General features: G+C 42.6%; 1 protein-coding gene and 1 pseudogene across 1 annotated transcript in view; one reads left to right on the top strand and one right to left on the bottom strand.

Annotated features, from left to right (window-relative positions):
* AVEN (apoptosis and caspase activation inhibitor) overlaps positions 1-9,874 on the bottom strand; it is a 176,063-nt gene extending 166,189 nt beyond the window's left edge. The window contains exon 1 of the mRNA XM_073348840.1: positions 9,471-9,874. Within this exon, the coding sequence (XP_073204941.1) occupies positions 9,471-9,707 (237 nt within the window). The 5' untranslated portion in view covers positions 9,708-9,874. The remainder of the gene's footprint in view (positions 1-9,470) is intronic.
* Positions 4,235-4,411, top strand: LOC140913942 (U2 spliceosomal RNA; annotated as a pseudogene).
* Positions 9,875-13,897: the final 4,023 nt, after the last annotated feature.

Below are 13,897 nucleotides of genomic sequence, written 5' to 3'. Positions count from 1 at the left end.
GAACGTCTGAGGAACAGTGGGGGGTTGGGGGGTGGGAATAAACATGGGGAAATAGTTTTATTTTGTGTAATGACCCATCCACTCCCAGTCTTTATTCAAGCCTAAATTAATTGTATCCAGTTTGCAAATTAATCCCAATTCAGCAGTCTCTCGTTGGAGTCTGTTTTTGAAGTTTTTTTGTTGAAGAATTGCCACTTTTAGGTCTGTAATCGAGTGACTAAAGAGATTGAAGTGTTTATGAATGTTATAATTCTTGATGTCTGATTTGTGTCCATTTATTCTTTTACATAGAGACTGTCCAGTTTGGCCAATGTACATGGCAGAGGGGCATTGCTGGCACATATCACATTGATAGATGTGCAGGTGAACGAGCCTCTGATAGTGTGGCTGATGTGATTAGGCCCTATGATTGTGTGCCCTGAATAGATATGTGGACACAGTTAGCAATGGGCTTTGTTGAAAGGATAGGTTCCTGAGTTAGTGGTTCTGTTGCATGGTGTGTGGTTGCTGGTGAGTATTTGCTTCAGGTTGCGGGGCTATCTGTAAGCAAGGCCTGGCCTGTCTCCGCTGCTACTCTGAAACTTCATTTTCAGTTACTTTGATGAGTTCCCATTGTTGCTATGAATTAATAGGCACAGGAATAAGTTGAAGAACACAAAGCAGCAGTAACTGAGTGGTACACCACCAAAAGAAAATAAGGGCAAAGCTACAATGTTCAGGCAATAAGAATAAGCTTAAAGCAATGTTGGCAACATAAGAGACGTAGCCCAGGGACAGTTGTGACCCAGAATCTCAATCTCTCATCCCTGTGCAATCCTACACATCAAAAAAGTCTGGCCACCCCAGGGTTAAAGAGAATCTTTCTATAGCTATCCTCTCGGGAAAGGCAGGAATAGAAGCAGAATTGCAGTAACCTTGAGGCAAGGTTCTCACACACTCCACTGAATTTACCGATTTCACTGGCAAGGTTCTGTTATTGAGGTCTACCAACAGAAACACTGAAGCCTCATACTTATACCAGGTGGCATTTTTAAAGCAATAAATAAGATGACAAACGCCCATACAAATGCAAAGGAATACCATACATAAAAGTGGATGGGAAAAACTGGGAGCCCCTCATTCCATAAGACAGATTTATGCAGGCATGAATTACTTTGCTGTTTTAAAAACAGTCAGAAATATTCATTCCAGCATTTGTCATGGGGTCCTAAATCAACAATGAATCGCTTGCCACAAAGTTTTTCTTTTAAATTCAATTAAAACCTTTTGAGGACTACTAGAGAACAATATGATCATATTATGTAGGGCTGAAAAGCAATAATACTGTTCCCAACACTCACTCACTCTTGTGAGGAAATAGGAAACAGAAGCAGTCTCACATTAGCAGTCCATTTACACAGAACTATGAACCCACTTAAAATTCCCATGCTGAAAAATAGGACTGTTTTTTAGCCCACTTAGAATATTCTGGGATAAAGATTTCTGAACCACCAGAACGTATAACTTTTGCAAACCATTTTAAAAAGTTAGTTTTCTGTTTGACTACTCACAAAATCCCATTTGGCTTACATGAATAGTTCCAGGGACTTCACTGGGGATGACTACATGTGAATTAGGCAAGCAAGTTTCCCTGGTCCTTGTACAGGTAATATTCCTACTGAGTTTTTCCTGTGGTAAGGATTGCAGCTACAGTCCCTAAGAATCCAACTGAAGATGAACATTCAAATTTTGGTTTCTTGCACATTATGGAAAACACCACAAAATGAGATGAGAAATAAATATATTCCCACATTGTTTTTATGTTTTGAAGCACTTACCTGTACACTATTTATTTTAAATGGTCAACTACCACCTATTTCTGAATAACTAAGGCAGTCAGGCACATAAATACTGGATATGATCAGCATAAAAGAGAAAGGTTAGACTACCTACCCCACCTGCTGTTCATGACTAATGCTGTTTCCTTGGCAGTCAGAATGCTGTATTTTAAGCTGAGTAGTACAGAAAAATGGTATAATGGCAAATTCTCTGACCTTTAATTCTGTTCTCTCTCAACTTATACTTATTTTTTCTAATGAAATGTGCTGTTAACTTCTTGTAAGAAGTCTTGGAATTAAGTTCTCTTAAATACTTAAAACCATTATCAATATACAGTTTCTTCCAAATAATGCCCCCCTTTATAATATAAACTGAAGAGTGTTAATGGTTTATCTAAAATCCTTTAAAATAACTTTCCCGCTTTTAGAGTTAAAAATATATGCAACTTAAATGAAGACACCTTTAAAAGTTCACAGAATTTCACGATGACCTCTAAGCGTACTTGCTCATAAAATTAAAGAAACTACCAGACACACCCTGGGAGAAATAGAGAGACAAAACTGTTCAGAACAGCAGAAGCAAGATAGTAAAAGTGCAAAGACAGAACCAAAGATGAAAAAAGGGGGGGAAATAACTTTTCCTACTTGGATTAGAAAAAGACACTATGTGATGGACTTACAGCAGTTCTGTAATAATTTATTAATATTGTATGTTAACATGGTTACTGGGATGTTCACTGTATGACTAGATTGGGTTAAGCATTGTTCGGAAAATAAGCAGAATGGAAAAACAACGGTTTAAGATAAGCCATCCATGATAAATGCTTGAGGGCTGGTACAGGACAATGGCAGAGCCATTCACTCTGAGGAGACTGGCTCAACTTCCTATGCAGCCTACCAAATTGGTGTGGACAAGCAGGAGGAAAAAAAAAAAACCAGGAACAGACAAGGACAAGACATCTCTGGCTGGATAAAGAGAGATTCTCTTTCTGGAGGGAGGCTGTTTTGGGGGAGCCATTCAGTCTGACAGAGATAAGAACTTATACCTGCCTAGATTAGCATCCCCTGAAGTTAAGTCTATAGGTAAGATAGATGTGTGTAGACTGCTGTTTTAAAATCCTTTATCTCTAAATGCTTTGTTCCAATTGTTAACATTAAAACAAAAACTTTGCTGGTTATAGGCTCCCAAAGGAAAGAGCCATAGGTGCCAAAGCTAGTAGAATCGCTTACTAAGCTCATATGTAGTCAATGGCCCAATGTAAAGGCACAAGGCCTGACACCTGATGGAGTGCACTCAAAGATGCCTAGCACAGGGATAAAGGTGCAGTTAGCCCTGTAACTGTGACAGAGTAGTCATCTGATTAGTTGCAATGCTGCAGACAGAAATTAATATAAAAATGGATTTTATGATTTTTAAATTCTTTAATTAATATTGAAGGGAACTAGTCAATATTTCTTACTCAGGCACAACTTCCACTGACTTCATGTATGTATATTTTATATTCCTGTTAAGAGTTTTTGCTGAATAGAAGCATCACTTAATATGAGCCCAATTTTGCAGTCCTATTTGTGAGCAGTCCTTTTGGCTATTACAAAGACTCTAAGAGTAAAATATCCCATATGCCACCCTCCACCTCCTATTTACGATGACTGCAAGGTTAGTGAAGCAAAAGTATTGATCAAGCTACAAAAGGTTCAAGTCAAGTTTTACTGACTAGACATAATTTAATTTAGGCTGATCACATTAGATATTAATTTAGACCAGCGTTATATCTTTAAATAAAATACGAAGTTCCAGTTTGAGACTGAAGTGAATCTGATGCCATCAAGAGGCTAACCACAGGAAAGGGAGTAAGAAAGCAAGCAACAGATCTATCCATTCAGCTTCCACCACTCAGAACATAAAAAATGCACTCTGACCTTTCCCTACCTGTGAGAAAAGGAAAGTCAGAACAGACCAGGAACTTCCAGCTACACTGAAGCAGCAGGCTTCACATAACATGTCTGATATGTCACTCAGCAGTGAGAAAAAGATATGGCAGTTAGAGAGCACACTACATTCTGTCACAAACGTAATGACAAAAAATATAGAATTAGAAGGCAAGCCCTAAAGCTTTTTGATGCTGCCTGAGGAGCATCCAGTCAAGATAATTATCATAAGGAAACTTTAAATCCTTTCTAAAACTCTGAATAAATTATATACTATTTTCTGTGTATACAGGCTATGACTTAAACATAAAAGTAAAAAAATTCATGGTAGAACATGGAATAAAATACAAAACTGTCTAGAATATTAAGATAAAGGAGTTATACAGGATAAAGATGGAGACAAACATTCTGCTGGTTGATTGAAAAATTAGTACTTGATGTACTATAATTTCTAATTTACAAACAGAAAAAAAAGTAACTGAAAATGTGTTCCATTTATTTTTAACATAAATTAGATGGTTTAATAGAGCAAGCAACATACGTCCTCTATCTGAGGACTATATATTAAATGGATTTTTGGAACAAGGAGATGGAATAGGAGTTTGCTCCATCCACTCCACACATCAACCTGGTATTTCAGTACCTCCAGGAATGGTGCACAAAACAAAAACAAAAAACAAAACAAAAAAAACATAGAATTATCCAATATGACCCACACCTGCAATGAAATATGACATTTGGCAAACCAACTGCCCCAGAGCCTGTCTCTCCCACATATCATGTTGTGGTAGAGGACTGGGAACATTCAGTCTTCGCGCCAATTAAAACAAAGTGCATCCTGGTCAAAGATAACACCATTTGGTTGTCAGTCCCCTTTTTTTCCCCCTTCCCAAGGAAGAATATCAGACACTAGTCACACTGTTCCTCATGGTGTTCTAACCTGAGTGATTCTAGGCTTATTTGCTGAAAGAATGACACAGCAATTATGTCAATTCCTTAATAAAGTGTCCAGATACTTCAGAGAGGTGCATTGGTAATACATAAATCAGATTTAAAAAAAAAGAAAAACAGACCAAAACACTTAAAAACACAAAAGTGTTTGAGATGTAAATCAGTAACACAAAATATATGCAGACATAAAATTAATAAAATAAATTTGTATTTTAAAACTAATATTTTAACGTTATTTTCTCCTTTACTATCCTAGAGTTCAAATTGCAAGTTTCTCTTGCAAGCCTGGACAAAAAACACGCTTCTCTGATGCCTCTGATACCATCAAAGCTTCCAAGTGAAAAGCAGAATCCTGAACTCCAGATCTCAAAAGTTAAAATGTTTCCATTCTAACGCCAGGTCTACACATAGGAGACTTTACCAGCATGGCTATGTCAGTCTAGCTATGTTGGCATAACCCTCTAGTATGGATGTAGCATACACCAATGGAAGAGGTTTTTCCATCAATGTAGGAACACCACCTCCCCCAACAACAGTAGCTAGAGTGATGGAAGCATTCTTCCACCAACTTAACTGCATCTACACTTGGGGTTAAGTTGGCACAGCTACATGGGTCAGGCTTGTGGATTTTTCACTCCCCTGACCAATGTAGCTATGTCAATTTAAACTTTAAGTCTAGACAAAGCCTCACTTGCTTTGGGTACAGAGATTTACTAGTAACTAAGACAAAACATCTGTTGTGGGTTAACCTACACTGAGACTTGATCTACATTTATAAGTTATGTTGGCGTAGCTGTGTTTGTCAGGGGTGTGAAAAAAACCACCCCACTCACTGACATAGCTATGCCAACAAAAACCACAGTATAGACACTGCTATGCTGACGGAAGACCACTTCTGTTGACATAGGTAGCATTGTTTGTGGAGGTGGTGTTCCCACACTCACAGAAAAACTCCTTATGTTGACGTAGGTTGTGTCTACAATAGGGGGCTATATAAATTTGGCTATGCGGTATAGGCTCTGTGACAGACATACCCTGAGGGTTTCTCTACACAGGTCCATTCAGGAAAGTTAACTTTACAACTCGTTAATTCATCTTATGACACATAAAGTGCATTAAAACCCTGCATGGATGCTCTCATTCAGACGTGAAGTGGCTTTAGTTTGCTGTATATTAATCCTGGAGGATTAAACCACAGCAAACTAAGGATTTGTCTTAAAAAACACAAAACACAAAAAACCCACACCCTAATCCTGAATAAGTCCATGTGTAGATACTTATTCCAGAATAAGGGTATGTGGCAGCGCTTTAACATGGCTGTGTAGTCACAGCTCCGGCGCTGGGAAAGAACCACCCCCACAAGGGGAGTAGCTACCAGCGCTGGGAGCGTGGCTACCAGCACTGGTGCACTGTCTATACTGCCACTTTACAGCGCTGAAACTTGCAGCGCTCAGGGGGGTGTTTTTTCACATCCCTGAGCAAGAAAGTGGCAGTGTAGACAAGGCCTAACTTTCAAATGTAAACAAGCCCTTAGGCCACTTTACTTCTGAAGTAGAGCATCCATAAAGAGGTTTAATGTGCTTTATGTGCATTAATTTCACACCATATGTTAACTTGTCTTAAATTTCCTGAATCTAGACACGCCCTGAGACTAACCATGCCTAATCAATGACTGACACAGTATGGGGCATCAGTGTTTTAACATGGTTTTTGTTTGCACTGCAGACAGGAAAACATTATTACAAAACAGTGTTGGAGATTTGCATTACAGCTTAAGGACATGCTTACATGGGGAAATAGCCCAGAATCAGCTATTCCACAAAAGTTCTCCTTGTAGACACTCATTGTGCACAAAGAGTGCCTTTGTGCAAAAAAGAACCCTAAAGCCATGTCTACACAGGGACACTCAGGAAACTTAAGATGAACATACTAATGGTGTGACATCAGTACATGTTTCTCAACATATGAAACTATTTTGTTCATAAAAGTGTACTTTATTATAGGTTTACTGAATTGCTGGTCTCTGTTTGCCCGTAATTTTATTTGCATTTCATCTCTCATCTGCATGGAAGTAGGCTGAGCAAACCAAAAATCTGACGACTTTAATTTGACATAATCTTAATAGATCTCACCTAGGTTTACCATAATTGCAAGCATAATACAACAGAGACTTCCATATTAGAGGTTGAAATGCCAACAGTGAGAAGGAATTCAAATATCGAATAGGTTTCAGAGTAACAGCCGTGTTAGTCTGTATTTGCAAAAAGAAAAGGAGTACTTGTGGCACCTTAGAGACTAACAAATTTATTTGAGCATAAGCTTTCGTGAGCTACAGCTTCATCCGATGAAGTGAGCTGTAGCTCACGAAAGCACATGCTCAAATAAATTGGTTAGTCTCTAAGGTGCCACAAGTACTCCTTTTCTTTTTGCAAATATCAAATAGTTTACCCTCAATAGTTTTCTAAGCAAGTTTTCTAAGCGACTTTGCAATGTATTTTTAAACTTTGTGTAAGAATACAAGTCTGAAATTATTTTTAAGAAACATCTAGTTCAGCTTCAAGATCTACCACATTAAAAGGGTTCTAATCCAAACAGGAAAGCTCTCCCAAAATGCCTGACCAGGACAAGGTTGGTTGGGATGGAGAGTACAGTCTTCTCTCCCCAGGGCTCCTCCATGGGCCCCAAGGAGCATCTAGAATGACCTGGTAGGAGCAGAAGGGATTGGAGGAGGCAGATATTCCTAGTACTTCTGTGGATTCTAGCAAACTAAGAGCCAGCATGCCAAGGTCTTCCCTCCCCACAGGTCCCAGGGAGCTACAGGAGCTGGTTGAAGGAACGGGGAATGGCATGGTTTGAGGTCTTCAAAGTACCCAAATGGGAGCTGCCACACTTTCGGGGTACCTATCCAACAGTTCCAAGCACATAGGCAGGGAAATTATAGGATAGCTCTGGGAGCACTGTGTGCACTGTTGGTGCTGTCATGTGATCCATATCAGTCCCACTGGCACTGACATAACAGAATAACATAGAGGATACTGACAGTGGTTAGTCTTGCTGGAAGTAAGTCTAATCCAACCTACAGCTGGCACATACATACACCATTGGGAGTACTTTTGTGAGCAAAAATAAGGTGCGTTACACGTGCACTTGATACAGAGTACAACTATCAATAAAATAGTGAAAGTATTGTCAAATGCACAAAGTAAACAAACTGAGAAAATAGAGAACTAAAAAACACTCTCTGTTCTCTTAGTTATAGTAAACCTTTGGGGGCTACTTCCAAAAATATCAGGTTAAAAAATTCATACAGAAATGTGATTTTAGGTTGACTGTTTCCCTTTAAAGTTAGAAAAACTGTCTGTAAATAATCAACAATACTGGAATATATACAAAAATATCCAGATAAAAAAATTAATTATACAAAGGTTGAAACTGTTGTTATTTAAAGGCCACACACATGCATGGGCTCACATGCCTGCCTGCCTCCCCCCCACACACACACACACAAATAGCTTCAACTGAATTAAATTAACCGAATTAAATAAATTTTGCAAGCACTTTCTCCTGTAGACAAGGCCTATCATGGGGCAGTTATCTTTGCTATATTCTCTGCAGTAGATGTCAAAACTCTTTAGGACTTTACGTCCTATTTCCTGTTGCCTGTACTCTTGCAGGATCCAGCACAAAGTAAGCCAAAGCTATTGGTTTTCTCAATTATTGCAGGTCCTGCAGAGTGCTTTTATTCCACCTGCATTTGTATGCCCCAGGATTGAAAACAAAACTTAATATTCAAAATAGAGAGTCCAGTCATTTTTATGTATGTAACACCATAGAAGTTTATATTGTTTACAAATGACATTACTAGTGAATAGGTTTTATGTAATGGCACCAAACAACAGTTTCATTTTATACTTTAAGGCCCTGATTCTGCACCAGGATCCATTTGTGCCTTACACTGCAGGACGGGGGTTAAGGCCATATACCAGCATAAGCAATGGTGAAAGCCAGAACATAGCCGAGACACCAGCTGACACCAACGTTCTAAATCATCACATCATCGAAGGGCTCAGAGTGTGATCAGAAATGTGGCAGAAGCAGCTGCTCTGTCTACACCTGGCTCCCCACGGTGCCAGACCACTACCGTAGTCAGGGGCTCACTCACAATTTAACTGGGAGATTAACCAGAGGGCAAGAGGAAGAACCACAGTATAAGAATCAGAAATACTGAACCACTGATCCCAAAAAACACAGCACAACGTCACAAGCAGAATTTACGTGAAAGGGGTGGGTGACGTGTGATATGCCGGGGTGGGCACAGTGGCCTCTCAGCTTCTGCAGCTAGTCACTGGTGCCAGTAGTTGGCTGAACTCGCTCCTCCCACTCTGCCAAACAAACGCGTTCTGGCAAGCGGCGCTTTTCAGTGTCACACTAGAGATGGATTCACGCCACGAAATCCAAATCTGCATTTCAAGCGCTGCACAGCGTGTTCCCCTCCCCGGAGTCTCACAAAACAGGCTCGGGGGAGTCCAGCCCCGGGCTCGGCTCGCGACCACCTCCCGGGTAATTTTCAGACCCGGCCCTGCTGCGGGGGGGTCACGGCTCCCCTCCTGCAGGGCGCTCCTCTCAGCCCAGCCTGCACCTCTCGTCAGCGAGGAGGGCGCGTGCCGGGAAGCGAGCGGCAGGCAGGGGCCGAGCGGGGCCTGTGCCTGCTGTGGTGGCTGCAGCAGCCCCTTCCCGGGGCCGGCGCGTGCCGCGGTCTCTGCTCCCTCTTACCCGTCTGTGGTAGCGAGCAGGGGGGGGAGACGCTGCCCCCCGGCTCCGAGGGTCTCGCCTGCCTCGGCCCCCGCCTCCTCCGTGCCCATGAGCGCCGCCTCTTCCGCGGCCCCCGCCTCCTCGGCTGTGTCCGTCCCCGCCGCCTTCTGCTGCTCTATCCCCGCCGCCGGGCCTCCTCCTGCCCTGCCTGCAGCCTCCCCGCCTGGGCCGGCCGCCGCCGCCGCGCTCCGCCTGCATGGCCCGGCAGCGCCTCTCCCTCCCGCCGCGCGTGCAGCCGAGAACCGGCCTGACCCGCGCCGCGCCGCGCCGGTCCCCGCCTCCGGAAACAACCACCGGGCAGGCCCGAAAGAGGGGGCGCCGGGTCCGCTCCCACCGGGACGGCACAACGCCCCCGCCCCTCAAATCCTTCCCAACCACAGCGACCCCTGCCCACCACCGCATAGCACAACCAGCCACCCTGAGTCCCTCACAACCACCCCGAGCCCCTCACACAACCACAGTGACCCCTACACAACACAACCACCCCGAGCCCCTCGCAACCAGGGACACCCCCCGCAAATAACCACCCCGAGCCCAACACAGCACAGAACAGAATCACCCCAAGTCCAACACCACACAACCACCCCTTGCCCAAAATAACCACCCGGAGCCCCTCACTACCACAGTGATTCCTGCACAACTCATCCATACCAAGCCCCTCGCAACCACGGTGACCCCTACACAATATAATCACAGGGGCCCCACACAACACAACCACAGGGACCACTAACACAGCATAACACTGAGACCCTTACAACTAAGCATACCAAATCCCATAACAACTAAACTATGCAACAACACAACTGCAACTCACCAAGTTCTCTGCACACACAGCCCTTCTCTCTCACATACACTCCACAATGGCTACACAACACACCAAACCCCACCATTGGCCCATTCTTGCACACAGACACCCCGTAACACTGACCCTCCCCACACAACGTAAACACAATGAACCCCCTATGCACCTACAACAGACCACTACTGTAGTCAGGGGCTCACTCACAATTTAACTGGGAGATTAACCAGAGGGCAAGAGGAAGAACCACAGTATAAGAATCAGAAATACTGAACCACTGATCCCAAAAAACACAGCACAACGTCACAAGCAGAATTTACTTGAAAGGGGTAGGTGACGTGTGATATGCCGGGGTGGGCACAGTGGCCTCTCAGCTTCACTACACACAATATCCTGACCTAACATATTGAGACCCCAACAGCATTGATTTCCACACAACACAACACAACCATGACACATATCACAACCATATTAATGCTCACACACCACAAACAACCATAGTGAGCTGCCACAATTGCCACAAGTACACTAAACTCACTGTGACCAAATGGACCTCTGTATTCACACCCTACACACTATTGTAATGTACACACTATTGTAATGTACAAAATATGCCTTGTAAGGTATCATTTGAAAACTAATAACTTGCTGGTCAGTAATATCATGGTGAAGTGTATGTAGCAACATTATATGTAAAGTTATGAACATAAGCTGAAATTGTGACTGAAGTGTGTTTACCGGACAAGTCTGTCGAGTGGATAAATCTGTTTTTCAAAGACAAAGGACAAGTTCATAGATTCATAGATATTAAGGTCAGAAGGGACCATTATGGTCATCTAGTCTGACCTCCTGCACAATGCAGGCCACAGAATCTCACCCACCCATTCCTGCGATAAACCTCTCACCTATGTCTGAGCTATTGAAATCCTCAAATCATGGTTTAAAGACTTCAAAAGTAGCCAGGTGACATCAAAACTGATGGGCTGTCACATATCAAGTATCAGAGTAACAGCCGTGTTAGTCTGTCTTTGCAAAAAGAAAAGGAGTACTTGTGGCACCTTAGAGACTAACCAATTTATTTGAGCATGAGCTTTCGTGAGCTACAACTCGCTTCATCGGATGCATGATCACACACACAAACTGAGCAGGAGAGTGAGCAGTGCTGAGCAGGAGAGTGAGTTTGTGTGTCGGGGGGGTGAGAAAACCTGGATTTGTGCTGGAAATGGCCCAACTTGATTATCATACACATTGTAAGGAGAGTGATCACTTTAGATAAGCTATTACCAGCAGGAGAGTGGGGTGGGAGGAGGTATTTTTTCATGCTTTGTGTGTATATAAGATCTTCTAAACTTTCCACAGTATGCATCCGATGAAGTGAGCTGTAGCTCACGAAAGCTTATGCTCAAATAAATTGGTTAGTCTCTAAGGTGCCACAAGTACTTCTTTTCTTTTTGCGAATACAGACTAACATGGCTGTTACTCTGAAACCTGTCTTTAATGGGATTGTAGCCCACTTGCCATTCAGTGGTTTGAAAGAAGCAGCTCCTGTAGACAGCACCAAATAGGTAGAGGATGGGAATCTGAAATTGTCTGTCTAGCCTGTGCCTAAGATCTAGACAAGCAATGAGTGCTTGGATGGAGAAGAGTTGGAGTTCATGTACCCTAGATCTGACTCACATTCTTGGATAAGTGTGCCCGGAATAGGCTGCACAAGGTTGGGACCACCCAGATGTGCGCCCAGCCGAAACCAACACGCTGTTTAGGAGAGAGTACGTCTGCTTCCAGCTACAGAAGCACACAGATGTTCACAAGCAAGTGGGCCCTATAATTCTTTTACTCCAGGAACAAGCTCCATAACTGGGAGGACAAGTTGGGGATTAAGTCCTGCTTTGAGAAGGGGTTGGACTAGATGACCTCCTGAGGTCACTTGCAACCCTGATATTCTATGATTCTATGATTAGACAAAACAACCACACTAAACTCCTACATATAAACTCCTTGCATCCGATGAAGTGAGCTGTAGCTCACGAAAGCGCATGCTCAAATAAATTGGTTAGTCTCTAAGGTGCCACAAGTACTCCTTTTCTTTTTGCGAATACAGACTAACACGGCTGTTACTCTGAAACCTACATATATCAGATATCCCACCTTGTAAAGATTGCACTGACCTAACTAAATAAATCTAGACACCAGTTTTGTTAAATAGATGCAATGTCTTTGTGTAAATGGGGCTTAAATTAAAGCAGGACTGAAGCTGCTGTATTTTACTGCAGGGACCGGGTAGGCCCCCAAATGTTTCTTCCACCAAAACTGAGGAACAGGTCCCTGATATCTAATTCACCCCAAGCCACCTGCCATATGCCCCAAATGTATCTTTTTCCCACTCTAATGTTTGTGCTGCCTTCTGTTAAACTTCATAATTATTCCTTAAAACACACTTCTTTTATGAAGCGTAATCTTATTGGGGAAACTTTGTTTAACACCTGACCTTGCTCTTTATTATTTGCTTAGTTTGATGAGTCTTCTGCAGGAAGGAAAGTGCTATAAATTGTACATGATACTAAACAGATTATGTACCAAAAGAGTCTGAGTCACCAATAGAATCCTCCAGGAACAATGAACAAACCACGTAATTCTGATGCTTGTTTACCTGGAGGCGAGGAGGAGTCAGAGGGGCAAAATGACTTGAGCCACTAATTTTGTTCCTGGAGGAGAGGAGGTGGCTGCTACAGAACATCTCCTTCAGCCTTCTCCTACCCAGATCAGAATCAGTGGTCCTCTATTCTGACTATCCTCCAGCCTATAGATTCCCTTTCACCATCCCTTCCCCCCAGTAGATAGATAGATATAAGCATATTACCAACATGCTTGCTTTGAGAATTACTTCTATCTGGTATTTCTGTCTGAACTGTTTTTGCTGTCTTTTGAAACATTAACTTTTCAGAGGAGTTGTCTTCTATATTTTGTACTGTGCTAAGCATACTGTAGATCCTCAATCAGTAATAAATAATTAGTAGTATTATTCTGTGTGTATATACCCTAAAAGCTTAACTACTATTTGTCTTATTCTGGAAATTATATGGTCATATTTTGTCTAATAGGACAAATAAAATATCTTCATAAGTGCTTGAATGATCCATCAAAGAGCAGAGATTTCTGACAGCTCCAAGTTATGGCACTTATCCACTGGTGCAAGTAAACAGCAGCATGGAACTGCACAATTTGGGGAGACCTCTTTGAGAGGGCCAGTGTACAGCGGCACTACACTGACAATGCCAGACTTAACATTTTACGCCGTGAGGTTGGGGCTATGGACGCACCTTCTCCCTCTACCCCACCCCACTTTGCAGCATTATGTGCCCTCAGGGATGCACAAAAGGAGCAGCTCCAGTGCTTCTTGAGCACAGGCACTACAATTATGAATGGCCATTATGTAGACTGGGCAAGGTGAGAAGGTTCCTTGTAGTTCAAAACCAGAACTTCAAAACAATCTGATGAAGTGAGCTGTAGCCCACGAAAGCTTATGCTCTAATAAATTTGTTAGTCTCTAAGGTGCCACAAGTCCTCCTGTTCTTTTTGCGGACACAGA

Source organism: Lepidochelys kempii, chromosome 6 (assembly GCF_965140265.1).
Source record: "Lepidochelys kempii isolate rLepKem1 chromosome 6, rLepKem1.hap2, whole genome shotgun sequence".
Classification (NCBI taxonomy): Eukaryota; Metazoa; Chordata; order Testudines; family Cheloniidae; genus Lepidochelys; species Lepidochelys kempii.
Note: the sequence above shows the minus strand (reverse complement) of the source record. Positions and strands in the feature narration are given on the sequence as shown.